Source organism: Lissotriton helveticus, chromosome 11, assembly GCF_964261635.1.
Source record: "Lissotriton helveticus chromosome 11, aLisHel1.1, whole genome shotgun sequence".
In the NCBI taxonomy this organism is placed as follows: domain Eukaryota; kingdom Metazoa; phylum Chordata; class Amphibia; order Caudata; family Salamandridae; genus Lissotriton; species Lissotriton helveticus.
This window is the reverse complement of record NC_136072.1, coordinates 860,056,826-860,075,089: the sequence shown is the minus strand read 5'-3', so window position 1 is coordinate 860,075,089 and position 18,264 is coordinate 860,056,826. Positions and strand designations below refer to the sequence as shown.

At 43.0% G+C, this 18,264-nt stretch overlaps 1 protein-coding gene across 5 annotated transcripts in view; it reads right to left on the bottom strand.

Annotated features, from left to right (window-relative positions):
• TAOK3 (TAO kinase 3) overlaps positions 1–18,264 on the bottom strand; it is a 1,265,547-nt gene that overhangs the window by 539,218 nt on the left and 708,065 nt on the right. For 4 of the 5 annotated variants that reach the window (XM_078667094.1, XM_078667097.1, XM_078667095.1 and 1 more), the window contains 2 exons: positions 10,396–10,563; positions 9,112–9,318 (listed from right to left, as the gene is read on the bottom strand). In XM_078667094.1, the coding sequence (XP_078523220.1) occupies positions 9,112–9,318; positions 10,396–10,563 (375 nt within the window). The remainder of the gene's footprint in view (positions 1–9,111; positions 9,319–10,395; positions 10,564–18,264) is intronic. The other variant, XM_078667098.1, reaches the window with a different exon arrangement.

The following is an 18,264-nucleotide window of genomic DNA, read 5'->3' as shown; positions in this document are numbered from 1 at the left end:
CTCTGTGGCCCTCAGTGGGCTGAAGTAGGCTGGGCTGGGCCCACTCCCTAATTTCTATTTAAATAGAGATATTATATTTGTCTATCCCATTGACTGTGTGTCATAGTAGGCAAGTGCTGTTTATCCAGTGACTTTATACATGCCTTTGATTGTTTGCTTGTGTGATTAGATAGCATCTATTTTTACTTATTTATAACTTGTGTATTGGTATTTTAAATTCCCTACTTTTCTATAGTTCGATCTTAGTTGTAGTATGACTGCCAAAAAGTTGAGATCTGGAAGAGTGTTGGGGGGAAGATCTACAGCTAAGACTAGATCAAACCCCCTTCGAAATAAGAATGTTTCAACGATCCAGTTGAAAGGTCAAACCCAGATTTTCCAGCTTTGGGAGAAAGCGATAGATGGTGTTTCCCAGGAAAATATTGCCCCTGATAAGAGCATTTCCCTGGTCTCAACTCCTATCCCATCTTTGGCTTGTCAACCGAAGGAGGTAGAACTGGGAACTCCTGGTCTTAGCTCATGTATTTCTGGGGGTATTCCATCTACTACGTCTGTATTTCAGGAGAATGAGAAATGTTTAATTTCCAGCCCAGTTAATCCCAGAAATTCTAAGACTTTATTAACTTCCGGAAATGTTTTGCACAATGGGTCTTCGTCCATCTCTAAGTCGAGGGAGGATATAAATGAAGATTCACAGCCCCTGATTATTGACCCTGTGTTGTGCAAACGTTATTTGGTTGACGTCCCCATGGCATTATTAGAAGTTGTAAAGTCTCCTATGGGCGCTACTCCTTCTGGCCTCCATCTTTTTAGCAGTACACCTTCTCCCAACTCACTAGATCCCTCATTTAAAACAAACATGTCTTCAAGTCCATTGCTCAATATAACCGGGATTGAGGCCATTAATGATCCTAGCCTGAAATATTCCGAGAAACCCATATCTGAATTTTTACTTTCATTGGAACAGCTGTTATCCTCAATTCTCACGCTACTTAATAAATTCGTGGGTAGCTCGGATTGCGTATTGGACTCTGTTACCCAAATTTTAAAGGCTTTATTACCAAAGACCTGTGAAAGGAGCTGTGGCTCAGACTCTCCCACTTTAATACCTCCCAATAATGTTCGGGCTAATACATCTTGCCTGTTGATTGAGAATACGCCGGTGGGTCCGGTAGTGAAGGACGTGTGTCCCACGTTGAAATCTTCTGCTTATAATTGTATAAGTGATTCCATCCTAGGTATTGTTGCTGAGGAAAATAATTTGGTAATTCCTAATGTTATTGCCGAAGTGGCATTATATCCTATTTTCGATCTTGAACCTAAGGGGTTGGAATTGGAGGAAAAAGCGGAAAAACATGTAAAACCTAAGGGGGGGAAAAAGAGGAAGTCTCTCCGCAGATTTAAAAAAAGGAGGCAGAGACAAATTCTCTTTGAGAATCCTAAAGTTTCCTTCAAGTCCCCCTCTGTTGAGGTTGAAGATAACAAGGACAAGGATAAGGTATTTCTGAAGCTTGATCCAATTAGGCCATCCTCTGATTTCTTGGGGCTCTCCGTTAATTCTGATGAAATTATTATGAATTGTTCAAAATTAAATCTAACAGATCAGGGTATAGGAACAGAAAAATCTTTGACCCTCCGTTTAGTTGAAGAAGAAAGATGTTCTGCCTTGGTGGCTCCCACTTTAAATCCTTCTGCACCTTCTTTCCATACCCGGATAGAGGGGGCAATTGTGGGCCAAAACACTGTTCATAAATTCACGGAACTCCGTACTGATTCTTTGTTTTTGGACTTTGTCCCATTATTTGATATTGATTTAAGTCTGAATAGATCTTTTCTGTTGAAATGTTGTAAGGATATCGAGGGACTAAACCTAATTAAATCTAGCGACATTGACCTAGTAACATTATTGGGATCAGGATCCACGTCATTTACTAGGGTAAGATTTTACTCAAATTTGATAGTGAATCTAATATTAAATAAAGCTGAACTTTTTCAGAGCCAGGGGATTGATGTGGTGCCGTTTACCGCCATTAGTGGTGACAATCACATTGCGAATGGTCCTCATAGGGGATTGAGTTCGGTTGGTCTTTCTCAACCTTTTGATGACTTAAAAATTCGAGTGTCAAAAACAAAAAGGATAGTAACGCATCCCATCCCCTCCCCTATAACAATAAACAGAGGTTTATCTGAAAATGATCAGCAATGGAACTGGTTACCCGGTGCCCTGGTGACTAAGGTGACGGACAACCCTAGACTGTTCTCTCACCTTTAGCAGTAGTTTTTCTGTCATCTCCTGGAATGCAGCTGGCATTAATAATAATCCTGAAAAATTATCATATCTTTTTTCCTTGAATGCTAATATAATTTGCATTCAGGAAACTTGGTGTACTGATAAATTGAATATAGTGAAGGATTATTATGTATTGGAGGTGGCGGCAACCCCCTCTAGTAGAGGACATGCAAAAGGGGGAATTGCCTGCCTTTTATCAAATACAATAAAGTGGAGTTTCTCTCACTATACAGATCCCAGTAACCTTTTTCAGGCTGTGACCCTCTCCAACTTAGATAAAATTGGGGAGAGACACCCTTTTGTTATAATAAATGCCTATATTCCGCCTGGTGATCTTTTTAACTCTTTGATGAAGCAAATTTTTACTTTTATTAGACAAATTAAAAAAACAGTCCCTCTCTCTAATTTTTTGTTAGTTGGCGACTTAAATTGTAAAGTGTCCAATTATAGTCTAGAATTATTCAGGAATAAAGAAAAAGAGGAGGTCTTATTGATACCCCAAGCCATCTTTCCGGATAACATAAAAACAAATAAACGGGGCAAATTGCTGCTGGAAGAATTATATAGCACTGAGGGACTCATAGTTAATGGTAGGCTCCCTTCTGATGTCCCTGCAAACTATACTCATAGCTCCTTCAACAGCAAATCAATTTTAGACTATATAATTGTTGACCAACCTATTTTCTCCTTGTTAAGGGATCTGGTGGTCATGGACACTAGCCTTAGTGACCATAATGTTATCGTACTAACGCTCTCTCTAGAGCCTCCCAATTCTGATACCTGGGCGTTGGATAGGGAGGTGGTCACCTTTCAAAAAACAGGAAGATGTTTTTGGGATTATAAAGCCATGAAGGATTTAGAACCCCTTCTCGAAAAAACTGTGTCCAATTTAAATAATTGGCAGGGGGTGGAACAGTGCTCTTTTGATGTTTTTATAAAGGAGGTCATCTCTGCCGTTAAAAAATCGAACCTAATTAGGAAAAAAAACATCCTCCCAAAAGCGGTTGTTTCCCTTAATAAGGAAATAAATAAACTGGTGAGGGAACAATATTTAGGTGGTGCAGTAGAAAGATCCCAGAAAATATCTCTTCTTAAAAGGAGGAGGAGCAGGTTAAAGAAAAAAATGAAAAGAGAAAAAGAGGACCTGTTATGGATTGGATTGCGAGAAGCCGCTGTCCATGGGAACTCTAGACAATTCTGGACCCTTATTGGGGAGGGATGTGGTTCTAGAGTGCGCCCATCTCCAATTCCTATCTCCGAACAAACCTGGGTTAATTACATCTTAAGTCTGTACGCAAAAAATGATCGGCATGTGCAACTAAGGGGAATTGAGGAAAATACCACCCCCATAACTGAATACCCCTCAGAACTATCCATAGAATTAGCTATAAGAGACATGCGTTCATCAGGTGCCATGGGTCCTGATGAACTCCCGATATCAGTCTTAAAACAAAATCCAGTATCCTGGAGTAAAATCCTATTTCCTCTTTTTAGGATTTGTTACCTTAAAAAATATATTCCAGCATCCTGGAAGGGGAGTATTTTGGTTCCGTTGTTCAAAAAGGGTGATAGGAACTTGCCTATCAATTATCGCCAAATAGCTCTTCTAGACGCTATCGGGAAAGTGTTTTGTAAATGTCTATTATCACTAATTAATGATTGGGTGGCGTTAAAACAAATCCTACCCTTAGAACAAGTAGGCTTTCGTAAGGGCCACGGAACGCTGGACAATCTTTCCGCTCTTCAGACAATTACGGATAAATATATAGGGGTACGTGGCGGAAGAATCTACGTGGCCTTTATAGATTTCTCCACAGCATTTGACAAGGTTGACCGTCCACTGCTGTGGAGAAAGCTCTCGGCTATGGGAATGCCGCCATATCTATTAGATATGATTCAGCTGTTGCATACAGACACCTGGTGCCAGGTGTTGCAAGGAGGAGACAGGGGGCTTTCTAAGATTATTCCTTCATGCAATGGTCTTAAGCAAGGTTGTTTACTTGCCCCGTTACTCTTTTCGTTATATATTGCTGATCTACCCGCTTCTCTCTCCTCTTGCGATGGTATAGCTCCAATTCTGGGCGGAAAACACATCTCATGTATGCTATATGCGGATGATATCATAATAATGGATCTTATGCCCAAAGGCCTTGCTAAACGCCTCCTTGCTCTACATCAGTATGCAGTTGTTCATTTCCTAAAAATTAATGCATGTAAGAGTAAAATTATGTGCATCACAGGCCGGAAAAAACATAAATTTAGGAATTTTACCTGGTCTGTGGGAGATGACAAACTGGAGGTTGTAAAGAATTATGTTTTTCTTGGAAAAGTAATTTGTGATAATTTAAGTGCCAAACCCCACACCGATAACAGTGTCCGTAAGGCATTAGCTCAAGGAAGAAGTTTAAATTCACTGTACTCGGCACTGGGAAAAAGGCATTTTTCGCATTTACTGGAGGTCTTTAGGGCAAAGGTCCCATCCACCCTTCTATATGGCTTAGAATTAATTGATCTTAAGCACTGGGATTTTTTAAATAAGGTGGAGGGGAAATTGCTAAGAAGTATTTCTTCAGTCAGTTCTGCCTGCTCCGTGGCAGCCTGCAGACTTGAGTTCGGTCTGCGCAGCAGCTGGGTGCAGGGCTTGGCAGCTGTGGTGCGCTGGGTCGCAAGCATAGCCAGAGGAGAAGAGGGGACTATGAGGTTCCTCCTAAGGACTGAATTATTGGGAGGTTTAGGGGAACACTCCTTGATTGTTAGCAACTTTAGAAAGGCAGTATCCCTCTTGCAGTTGGAAGAGAGTACTCTCTTTTCTTTATCTGCATCCCAGTTAAAGTCTGTCCTGAAGGAAGCCACTTGGGACCTTAGTTATAGACTAGACTTTACTGCTATTTTTGATAAGAAGGGTGTTAATCTTCTTACTGATTCATTTGCAAGAAAATCCGCCCAACCTTACGCCACTTGGAACTTACCTCATGGTATTAGGAGATTTTGGTTTTTACTGAGACAAGATTTGTTACCCCTAAATAATCTTTTGTCTAAATGGCACGGAGTATCTGCAATTTGCAATTTTTGTCATCATTCTATTCAAGATCGAATACATGTACTTTTGATATGCCCAGTGCTGCGTCCTTATCGCAGCAAGTGGCTAAGACAAGTATGTTTGCAAATGGGTATTCTAAACGTGAATTCTTTTATGTGTGCTTTATATAATCCCCCCAATGAGAGATTTTGTTTTCATATCTTTAACTTTTTTAAATGTTTTTTAGAAATCTTTTGAAGATTGGCATGCTTAATAATGTGTCACTTTGTGTTCCAGTAATTGTAATTGCTATGATTTGTCTACTTTCGATGTGAATGGTATTTCTGTATTGTACTTTTTCTTTATGTGGACCTCTAAGGAGTTCCAAAGCATAATAAAAATTGAATTGATGCATCATGCATTTAAATGAGAGGCGGATATCCGTGATGTCCGAATTAAAGGGCTTTATTCCAATAACTCGAGTTAAGGGAGAATCTGTTCCATCACCTCTAAGGTTCTGGAAGGGTCTTCTAAACATTTATTTACAGAGTACATATTTATAGTACATTCTTGTACATAGGGAGGAGTGCTTCGAGGCAGAGCAAGAGAGAAAAGAAGATAAGAGTATGTGGGCGTGCATGAGGGTGTATACTTGATGAGTCATAGGTGAGTCATAGGTGGGTGGATACATGGAGGGGGGTTGCATGGCAGGCTGGAACTTTGCCCTACTTGTGCGTGCAACTTGATCATGACGTGCAACTGACGTGTAACTGGGGGGAAGCTGACTTTAAGTCTAGTAGAGAAACCTTCAGTGTCAGGGCGACCAGCACGTCTGGTACTATCTGATACTATCTGATATCTTGAGTCGGGGATGTATTATCTGAAGCAAAGGTTGCTCATCACTAAAAGACAGAAAGGGCATATATTTCTTCGTTCATTGCATGGGGGCTGTGAGCTTTCTACAGATGCAAGTACTGCAATTTCATTTAAACAGAGACAGGAAAGCTAGGCCCTATCTCTGCAGACGGGTTCTGTTTACCTTCTCCACCGGGCAGGAATGTGATTCTGTACAACAAGCAGATAACTATTTTGCAAAACACTGTCTTGGCACCCCTTGCTGGGCTTCTTTCTCTCTGAGCCAGAAGTATGCGAGGTCAGAGATACGTAACTGTAGCTTTCAGAGTGTCTGAGCCATGAAAAACCCTTAATTTAGAAACGGGCTCAGGCTGAACCACAAAAAGGGTTCATCGTGATTTATTTAAAAGTGCACAATGCAAATACATGGGCCTTAAATGTTAACTTAACATTTGTGATTCAGGCCACCACGGGAAAAATACATGCATGACATGCACATACATTAAACATAGGGTACACGCAGGGGACATATTGGTCAGGCAAAATATCATTTTCCTCAGGAGACTCAAAAGCCATGGCACAATGAGTTGACAATTCCTTAAAAAGACACAGTTCCTTTGCCCAGGGAGGCAGGAGGGTTGCTTATGACTTTGATGGGGATACCCCTGAAAGAGAACTAGTATTACAGGTAAGTAACTAATCCTTCTCTTCCAGGGGTTCCTCATCAATAGTCATAAGCACATGAATAGAATAGTGAGCCTCACCTCTTACACCTGCGGGCAAAGGGAAAAAAGGCACTTAATAAATCAAGTTCAGATAACTAAACTTGAAAAAATACAGATATTTATTTATCTGAATAGATTCCTCAAGGAGGCTTGGCCTACTTGAGTATCCACCCTGGAATCAGATTCAAGACAATAATGCCTTGTGAAAGTGTGCACCGATCTCCAGGTTGCAGCCTTACCGATCTCTGTCATTGGAACATCATGCAAGAAGGCTATTGTAGCCACTTTCCCCCTAGTGGAGTGTGCTTTAGGTGACAACAATAGGGGTTTATTTGCTAACTGGTAGGCCAATTTTATTCAGCACACTATCCATCTTGAAATTGACCTTTTTGAAGCTGGAAAGCCTGTCTTCATGGAACCATCATTTAAAAACAATTGATCTGATCTCCTTATGGACTTTGTCCCCTCCAAATAGAACTTGAGCACTCTTTTAAGGTCTAATGAGTGAAGGACCTTTCCGACGTCGACGGTCTTCTTTTGGACATATGACCCACCGGTGGTAGCTTTTTCAGCGCCGAGCCCGACATTGAAGAGGAAGAGTGACGAATCCTGCTCCTAGAAGGAGATCTAGCCTTCTTGGAGCCCTTCCTCACCAGTGACCTACCTCTGGAAGAAGTTTTCTCCTTTTCTGCCAGTTCATAAAAACGGGTTCTCTTTCCGTCTTTCAGAGTCCTCTTAGATAAAGACTGGCAATGAAGACAAGTCTTGGGATCATGGTCCTTGGGTAGACAAAGTATACAGACTTCATGAGAGTCTGACCTGGCCTTCTTTTTTCCACAAGAAGGTCAGGGGTCAAAAAGAGATGGCATTTTTGAGTGAAAAAAATTGCAAATCCTGTCAAAAAAATGCAGAACCTTACTTCCTAAGATGTAAAACGTCGAAGTAAGGCACACAATTCCATAAAAGTGAAGATTATTTCTGACTAAAATCAGAAAAAAGTGGAGCTATGTAACCAGGGTCCTTCCTCGTTACATGTGCCAGTTTATTGATATGTTGCTATGAGTTAGCTTTTCAGCCTTTTTGGGCTATGTTTTCTGCATTGCAGCGTGTGAGCTGTCAATGCTTTCAGTCCTATCTATGGGTTTGTGCTGAGTGCTAAGCATTAAAACAGTTTCAAACATGCTTTGCTGTTGTTTTTTCCCTGGGTTTTAATGTACTGCTTACGATATACAGGGGAGTCCTTACAACATTGATCTGCTCTAGGGTATGGATGGCTGCATTTGCTTATTTATTGTGTGTGTGTATATATATGTATATATCTTTATCACATATAAGCTTGTGTTTCTGGGGTCCCGCATGGGCGGAAATAATTATGTGCTTATGACTATTGATGAGGATCCCCTGGAAGACAAGTAACCATTCCACTGCGCTCTAAATCAGGCCTGTAGGATGGGAATAACTGCGATTTCCAAGTAACCTAATAGCACTGTTACACAATTAGAGTGATGGAATAGCATTATCATGGGGACAAAAAACCCTATGTAATTGCTGCAGTGTGTGGCTTAAACACAAATTCAACCAGAGGGTTACTTAAACTGAATAGCAGGTCCACAAAGCCAGCACACTGCAAGAATAGTGTGATATCGGATTGCTCCAATGGTAATATTCCAGGAATATAGTCAACTGAATATGGCAACATTAGTACTAAATAGGCAAATAGTTAAGAGCTTTGCAATGGTGTAGGTACATGGATGAAAGTTAATCCATGTGCTACAGTGGAAATATCACAAGGGCACATGGACACAGTCAGTCAGTAGCTGTTGTGAGGAAGGAAGCCCAAAAACAATCACAGTGTTTTTATAACTGAGATGCTAAGCTGAAAAGTTAATCAAACAGTGTGCAATGACTACGTGCCCTAAGCCATCTTATTAGATACTTACATATTCCACGCACAGCGATATAATTTATATTATATATATATATATATATTTGTGAGGTTCACAACCACACTAAATCATCGTGCTACCTTCAAATCTGAGAAGATTTCAAAGTAATCGGAAGATTGGACAGGATGAGTTTGGGTAACGTCGCACCAACTGTGACACAACCAATACTTGTTTAGAGAAGTGGGTGTAGGATGTTAGTCACATGTGCACTAAGTAAAGCGAAGCCGGCATGCACCCAGAAGCCCATGCATGCACCCTAGGACATGTTCAACGTACCTTCTTGTGCACAATGGAGCAGGTGGAATCAAAGGTGCCATGATCATCATGCATCATGACCAGGTCAGAAATGCTATCATCCATTAATTCATGCATGCTATTCACACTGCTACTCTGGCTGCCCGTGCTCACAGACATGCTGGGAATGGAGTGGTTACTGTCGAGGCTATCCATCTTCCTACTGAGGCTGCTTCCATGCTCACTGTCCTGTAAAAAGTAGACAGCCAAAAATAAAAACAAGGCATAGCACAGAAGTCAGTTGTACACCACCAGTAACAGAAAGCGGTTGCAATGCAGCAGTGTTACATGTTAGTCAAAGGATATATTAGTAAGATTTAATGAATGTTAAACAGGGAGGAAGAAGGCTGCTCAGGGTGGAATGAGTTGCATTATCAGGTATGTATAGTCTCACTGCAGGAATAGCAGGTGACTGTGCAGCTCAGGCTTGAGGTACACTAGCAGATATCTGAGACTGAGACTAAAATAGCAGCAGGTGCCGAGCAGCAGGATTTAGCTCTATGGCCTAGGCTGTGCGAGGGCTTATCGTTCTGCAGTAGCTGGGTTTCTTCCAGGTCAGCACCAAAGTGCAGAAGCAGTGCTTCTACGAATTCAGCATTACTGTGCGTTATAAGACGTAACGCTGATCTGAGCTGAGAGACATTAGAAAGAATGTGTTGATACCAGTGTTACAATATGTAAATAAACCACAAATAGTGTACGTGTTGTATAACAACCCTGTGTAGATATGAGTTCAAACTAAAGCCAAAGGTTAGCTGGAAAAAAGCACCCGAGTAATTCCTATTCAGTAAGATATATGTACTATAATGATTGCTGGTGGGGCATTCGGTAAAGCTCTGTGTGGAATCCAAGTATAGATTTATTGTAGAAGAGAGGTTTGTGTTTAGACTCTGCACAGTAAAAACGGTGTTCAATGCATCTGAAAACTGGGGTCCCTTATCAAGAAAGTGCAGTCAGCCACCATTCCTTGAACTTTAACAGCCACCTGGAAATGAATGGCACGATTAATTGGGAGCCACTGATGTGTAATTAATTCAGTATTGTGAAACTCTGAGCACAGTTGTCAATACAGGTATAAAAATTAGAGTTGGAAGGTAGATCTCAAGCGCATTAACAAGCATGTATTTGTGGGGTACAAAGACCAGAATAGTAGCGTACACTACTTGTGAAGTATGAGGTACTTTTCTGCAGCTGAGAACAAGGGCTATATGATGTCACTTGGGAACTGGAAGTACATTTGATTGTGAAGATTAACCCCACACCTACCTCTTCATCATCCAGAGATTCCATCAGTGGCCCATTCCTGGCTTCCTGGAAGAAGATCTTCTTAATCTTTCTGGACTGGAGATTGTCCAGCTCACGGACCGCATCCTTGGTTCTCTGGATGAGGTCAAGGATGACTCGCGCTGGACGGTCTCGGCGAACAAAGTCATGCTGATTTAAAGTAAAATAAAAGGAAATAAAGACAGGACCTTAGAAATGCCCCAGAAACACACAGCAGCAATTCTTACTTCCTTTGGTTGTGCAAGCCTAAATACTAGGGCCCTGAATAGCATTAAGTAAAATGCATAGAAGCAACATTTGTCCCTGTAGCCTTTCATCCCCCTTCAGTTTGCCATGAGATGTTGAGGCCAGAATATCATGGCACTGGGGTAATTTCTGCCAAGCACAAAGTAGTGCATTACAACAACTAGGGAACCCAATTAAGTCAACTATGGACCTTGGGATAAGTACTCTATAAACAACAGCGGTACATAGAAAGGTAAAGTAAGGAAAATTGATGAAAAATAGACACAATCGTACTCTATTTTGAAAAAGTCTTGCCCAGCCGGGCAAGGCTTAGATGTTTATATATAGAAAATATTCAATAATTATAACAATTATACAAGGTGGGACACAAACCTGTGGCCCACAGGTATGTATGTTTCTTGTGTATCTCACTGTGTGCACTGTGGGCCACAGGCTTGTGTCCCACCTTGTATAATTGTTATAATTGTTGAATATTTTCTATATATAAACATCTAAGCCTTGCCCGGCTGGGCAAGACTTTTTCAAAATAGAGTATTTTTCATCAATTTTCCTTTACTTTACCTTTCTATGGACCGCTGTTGTTTATAAAGCACAAATTAGGTTCAAAGCAATCCAGAGCAGTCGGCCATTCCAAATGTGTCAATGCCCAGTCCCATGCCAATCCATGATGTTCACAATCCCTAGCACCTAATCTCGGTTAAGATTATAACTTGTACATACAAGAAGTTAATGAATAACCTACCTGGTGCCCTCTGAATACTTCGGACGAATTGAGAAATGGACATGGGCATGTTGGATAGACGATGACTGGCAGGAAGCGATACAGAGTCCCAGAGAAATTGCTATTCGGCCCAGATTCAGACTGATTCAATTACGTATCCGGCACAAAGCATATTACCCCCGCACACTTCAGCATAGGATAGGGTGGGCGGACTCGGACCTCTGTGTTAGGGGCTGCGGATTGCCTGGTACGTTTTTCCATATCCTATGTGAGTGCCCAGTAATAAAACAATACTGGATAAAAGTAGCCGGAGTAATGTCGGGGTGGAGGGTAATCGCATCCAACCGGAGGCATGTTGGTTGTTGTTGGGTATTACTGGGGAAGATAGATGGTCCGCGCACACAAAAACATGGTTAATGCTAGCTGCTGGGGTCGCTAAGCGTAACATAGCACGGCTATGGGGTGCACGGATACCTCGCAAATTGGCTGACTTGAAAACGGATTTGGACTGGTGCCGCTTGGCAGAGAGGGTGGTGTATGAGAGCAGAGGCTGCCCCAAGGAGTGGGAAAAGATATGGGGTCCCTGTGAGAAGTATAGATCCTAGAATGGGAGGTGGGGGGGGGGTAGAAGGGCGAGGGTCAAGGCGCTTAGATGAATCCATGTGTACTGTGTTGGATTGTGCAAGATCTCTGCCTTTATTTTACGGACACACCAATACTCCCGACGAAATGGGAAAAGAAAAATGTATGATGAATCGTTATGTGACGTGTATCAATACTGTATTGATTTGTTCAATGATTTTTTTTTTTTTTTTTTTTTTTTTAAGTGGCCACTAAGGCACGATAGGAAAACAAGTGACCTGGAGGAAAATGTTGACTCCAATGCAAAGCTCTCCATTGAGAGTAAAATAGTTACTGATACATACTGCCCCAGCAGCAGTCCGAAAGAAGTCCATAAAAATCATCTCCATTTCGAGCATTCTCCTCCACATTCATCTGCTACCACAGACGGGATGTAGGCAATATAATTCAATGGCATGTTAGCTCCCTCAACATGCCAGCATGGACATTGTCCAGAGTTTGAAGGATTAACAGGCCAGCTAGGGTAAATCGACATGCTGGATGTAAGGAATCTGACTATTAAGATGACAATGATGCAATGCCTTTAGTCCCCAGTATTTGCATTACTTTGATTTAATCATATTTCCGTTTCCAAATCACTATGATCCGCCCACTCGCATGGTGTAGGTTTATAGTGCTTTCGCTGGAAAACTAGGTAGTCAACACTGGATGGTGAGAAGGAAGATGATTCTATGTGGTTGCGCCTCTAGGCAAATGATGTCCTTGGCAGAGGGCTCATGCTTTGTTTCCCAAGGAATGGAGGGCTTGTTTTGTCAATCCGGGGTTCACCTCATGTTTGATGCAGAAACTTGTAGTGAAGTAAATGATTAGCAAGTTTATTAACGGCTCAAAGGACTGCACTTTACAATAAAAACAAGCACCATATATAAAGACAACTCAATGAACACTTCACTGCCTAAGATTTACTAGCCCTCCAGTGAATGCAGTGCACAGGTGAACGAAAGGTTGGCAACAATAACGCACAAGAATGCAGGGTCACTCACAAGTAAAACAGCATTCATGCACCACGTGGTTCAAGGAAACTGCAAAGTTCTGAACTCCAGTGAACTCACACTCTTACTAGAAAGCACAGGAATTGCTAGTCACGTAAATGAGCCCTGCATTATAACGGCATGATCCAGTTAAGAGATTAGCTTTAGTGTCTGTGCCTTAGTGCACATGAACTCAGACTGGCAGTGTCCCCTCAGGTTGGCCATCTAGAGATCTCAACTTGGCACAGTTAAATATTTCCTAATGCAATGTCTTGGTTGCTATCAACGGCCAACCTGAAACAGCTGTCAAATCTTCATGAAATGTGCTACTCACTAAAAAAAAGGGTGGACAGTTAAAGTTCAAATATTGTTTATTTTGGATTAAAGCAATCTAGAAACATTACCAGTGCTCACTTAACTAAATATCTGGAAAATCTATAACAGAATATCATCATTACGTATTTATGCAAATATTTAGCTGTGGGAATACTTCATGCATCAGAGATTTATGCAAGTATAATATAAGGCGGGGAAAGAGGACAGTGCCTCCGAAATCTTTGTATTTCAAAACAAAATATTCCTGCACTCCAGGAACTTCCAGTATTACATTTATTCAATGCACATTATGTTGGCAAATGCTTGAAGAGGGGGATACGGACACCAAATTGTCGTGGAAAAGCAGGTCTTTTTATTTTCAGCTTGTCAGACGCGTTTCGGATATCACAGTATCCTTGATCACTTGCGGAAACGAAGTCCGCTTACTGTTTTTATATCATTATTTTTTATTGTGGGTTTTTTTGTGTTGTTTTCTAGTGGTTCTCCCGTGTCGCGATAAATAGATATAGAAAATTTGCTAACATACTATGAGCACTTTCTTTGTTTATCATAGAATTGTTGCAGCTTATAAACAAAACCAATCGGTTTATGAACACAGCGTGGAGTGCTATAACATTTCTTATTATATTACCTACTGGCGGTCGCCAGTAGGTATATATAGTTAGGATTTTTTCTCTATGGGATTTTTGAAAATTCTATGTCTAATAACTTTGGCGTTTGTGGACGGAATTGGCTGAAATTTTCAGGAAAATGGCACATTTTGTTTCTGAGCAGCCCTTGAAAATTTGGGGGGGGGTTCGTCAAGGGGGGGCCGAGAAAAAAGGGGGGTCCCAAAACGTGTTTTTAACATTGAGTTTTCCATAGGGCGGTTGGCCTCACTTTTAGCCCGAACGGCTGAATGGATTTGCACGAAACTTGGCAAAATTGTAGGGACTGGTAGCCCGATGTGCCTTTGCTAGGTTTCAATATATGTGCTTCAGTGGATTTTGAGAAATTAACGTTCAAAAAAAGATATATATCTGTAACAGCGGACCGGGCAGCGCTCCGGTTCGCGGACTTTACGCGTTACGGAGCTTTGTGAAGCGAAGCTGATTGGTTCTCTGGCGTCTGTGAACATTCCAAACAGTCCGTAGCGGCCGCCATCTTGTCTCTCGGTAGGATCGAGAGACAAGCGGAGGCCAAAGCGAGGGGGCAAATGACCATAAGGGGGCATAGTAGATCCTCCCTGACCCTCTAGGTTTGATGTGGAGGTTTTAAAAGGGCCCCGCGGGGCAAAAAAAAAAAATAATAATAATAATCGAACGGCTGAATGGAGTTGCACGAAACTTGGTAAAATATTAGGGACTGGTAGCCCGATGTGCCTTTGCTAGGTCTCAATATATGTGCTCCAGTGGATTTTGAGAAATTAACGTTCCAAAAAAGATATATATCTGTAACAGCGCTTCGCGTAACGGAGGTTTGCGAAGCTGATTGGTTCTCCGGCGTCTGTAAACATTGCAAACAGTCCGTAGCGGCCGCCATCTTGTCTCTCGGTAGGATCGAGAGACAAGAGGAGGCCAAAGCGAAGGGGCAAATGACCATAAGGGGGCATGGTAGATCATCCTTGACCTCTTAGGTTTGATGTGGAGGTTTTAAAAGGGCCCCGCGGGGCAACAAAAAATAATAATAATAATAATCGAACGGCTGAATGGATTTGCACGAAACTTGGTAAAATATTAGGGACTGGTAGCCAGATGTGCCTTTGCTAGGTCTCAATATATGTGCTCCAGTGGATTTTGAGAAATTAACGTTCAAAAAAAGATATATATCTGTAACAGCGGACCGGGCAGCGTTACGGAGGTTTGCGAAGCTGATTGGTTCTCCGGCGTCTGTAAACATTGCAAACAGTCCGTAGCGGCCGCCATCTTGTCTCTCGGTAGGATCGAGAGACAAGAGGAGGCCAAAGCGAAGGGGCAAATGACCATAAGGGGGCATAGTAGATCCTCCTTGACCTCTTAGGTTTGATGTGGAGGTTTTAAAAGGGCCCCGCGGGGCAAAAAAATAAATAATAATAATAATCGAACGGCTGAATGGATTTGCACGAAACTTGGCAAAATTGTAGGGACTGGTAGCTCGATGTGCCTTTGCTAGGTCTCAATATATGTGCTTCAGTGGATTTTGAGAAATTAACGTTCAAAAACAAGATATATATCTGTAACAGCGCTCCGCTTCGCGGAGATAAAATTATCTCTGTATTACCTAGCTGTTGTTAACACCAGTTAGCGACGGCTAGTAGGAGATAGCGACCATCTTGGGCCCCACTTTGCATGTGAGTGATATTTATCACTAATGACATGCAAAGTGGGCATGCCAAGATGTTAGCGACTGGAAACAGTCGCTAACATCGCTATCTCCTATTACCAACTTTTGGAAATATTCGCAATAAGCGCGAATATCTCCAAAAGCTACCACCTGCCCTGAGCAGTTCTTAGCCATGTTATCCAATGGGAGGTGGATAACATGGCTAAGAGCATTAGCTCGGTAATGCATGAATATCGCTGAGTTTTCAGCGATATTAATGCATTGCGGTCGTTTTTTATCGTATTTGCGATAAACCTTGATAATAGCAAGGTTTATCTGCGATAATTTCTGAAGATGCTTAGCGGTAAAAAATTTGTTGCTAAGCATCGTTAGGGATAAATATCGCTTAACTTTGGTAATATGCCCCAACGTCTGTTAACGTTCGATTCGAAGGAAATCAGGAAGTGTTGAAAAACATTGTCTGCGCCATCTTGCCTTTTTTCAAATGCCACACTTTTGTCGTGCACGGCAGTCATTTTAGATGCCTTGACCAGACGCACTCTCTGCACGCTGTCGATCCTTAGCATGGCTCCCCACCCTCGCAAGCATCTCCCCCAGGCAGTGGTCACCCCCGCTCTCTGTCTTATGCATGGGTAATAAACCACCCCCCATCTGCGCTGCTCTTCCCTGAGAATCACACCCTGTGCCCGCCCGACACCTCCCTTTCGCCCTATTCACTACCGCACCCTCTGACACTCCTTTTCCTCTGTGTCCGATTGTCCAGGCCGGTCCTAGGCTATCAGCTAGCCCTGCAGATGTAGTTTATGGCCCCAGCTGTAAAGAATCACCCCTCTTCAAAGGAGTTATAGTAGATCAAGGCCCACACTCGATGAGATCCGTCACAGCAGACGTGTTCCTATTATCTGAAAACCATCCTGTATTGTGATTGGGGAGGGGACCGAGCCTGAAGCGGAAGATTCCAGGGATGACTCTTTGTACATCAAAGTTTTTACAATTATGTGTCACATTAAAAATATATAGCACTCCAACAAAGTAGTAAGATTATAAAACTTTAATAACTTATAAATATATACAAGAAAACAAAAACAGTAATAACATATAAACATTTTTAGGGAAAAACAACGAAGTAGCGGTCGGCTGTGCGAATAGTCCCAACGCAGCACAACGTCCAGATTTCACTGATTTCGGAATCCGGCGTGGGGCGTCGCGGGGGGTGGGTCATCAGTAGCAAACTGTTGTGCGAATAGTTCCAAGGCAGCAGAACGATGGCACCAAGGTGATGTCCAGTAAGTTGCCGCACTGGTTTTGGTATCCTACAATGCTGCTCCGAATAACGGCGTGGGGCGCCCCGGGGGAGGCGGCGTGAACGGGCCTCTCCAGGTGGAGTCTCGTCTGTTGTAGTGGGGCGCCCCTTTACCGTTTCAGTTGCCATTCCGTCCGCTTTTGGTCCACTGTGTCAAAAGCCGCAATTCAGCTGAGTTGCGCCCACTCTTGCGGTGCAGCGATAGGCGGCTGTCACAGGACTCTCAAAATGGCGGCAGGCTGTTTCCTTTTTGGGCCTGGTCCACTGAAATGGCCCTGGGACACCTTGGAAATCGGACGCTTGTCTGCTAGGTCTTGGACCCCATTCTCGAAAGCGTCCCCTTCGCCTTGAGGATTCATCAAAAGTTTTGGGGGCCCCCGACTCCTGCAGGCTTCTGGTGGGGAGCGGCTGCCATGATTGCTCGCGGAATGACTACGACGGAGCCACGAGATGGTGGTGCTTTCATGGTGACGCCAGCTTCAGTCTGAAACATCCAGAAACAAGGTGGGGCTTTCATCGTTTGGGGAAAAAAAAAAGTTTTCATCCAATTAAAAGTGTTGTTTTTAGGTCATATGATCAAGCCTTCCATCATTAGGAAACCAAAAGTAAAATGAACCAATGAAAAGTTTTATAAACTAGTCACATGACCTGTTATGCGGCATAGGGTATAAAATGCGGAGAAAATACCTTGGCACGTGAGGCGGCGTCAGTAGCGGACCGATGTGCGAATAGGGCGAAGGCAACACAACGCGCCAAGATCCGGATGGCACCGAGGTGGTGTCCAGCAAGTTGCAGCACTGGTGTGGCCATCCTACAATGCTGAAAGTCGGCGTGGGGCGCCCTGTTGGCCTGTGAGTTCGCGTCAGTAGCGGACCGATGTGCGAATAGGCCGAAGGCAGCACAACGCGCCAAGATCCGGATGGCACCGAGGTGGTGTCTAGTAAGGTGCACTGGTGTGGCCATCCTACAATGTTGAAAGTCGGCGTGGGGCGCCCCGTTGGCCTGCGAGATGGCGTCAGTAGCGGACCGATGTGCGAATGGGGCCAAAGGCAGCGCAACAATGTTTTCTGAATAGAAGACACCACAAGGCGCTGAGATGCCAAGATCCGGATGGCACCGAGGTGGTGTCTAGCAAGTTGTGGCACTGGTATGGCCATCCTACAATGGTAAAAGTCGGCGTGGGGCGCCCTGTTGGCCTGTGAGATGGCGTCAGTAGCGGACCGATGTGTGAATAGGCCGGAACCAGAACAAGGCGCCAAGATCCGGATGGCACCGTGGTGGTTTCATAGTTGAGAGGCACTTCATCTGCAGTGGGGCGCCGAGATCCGGAT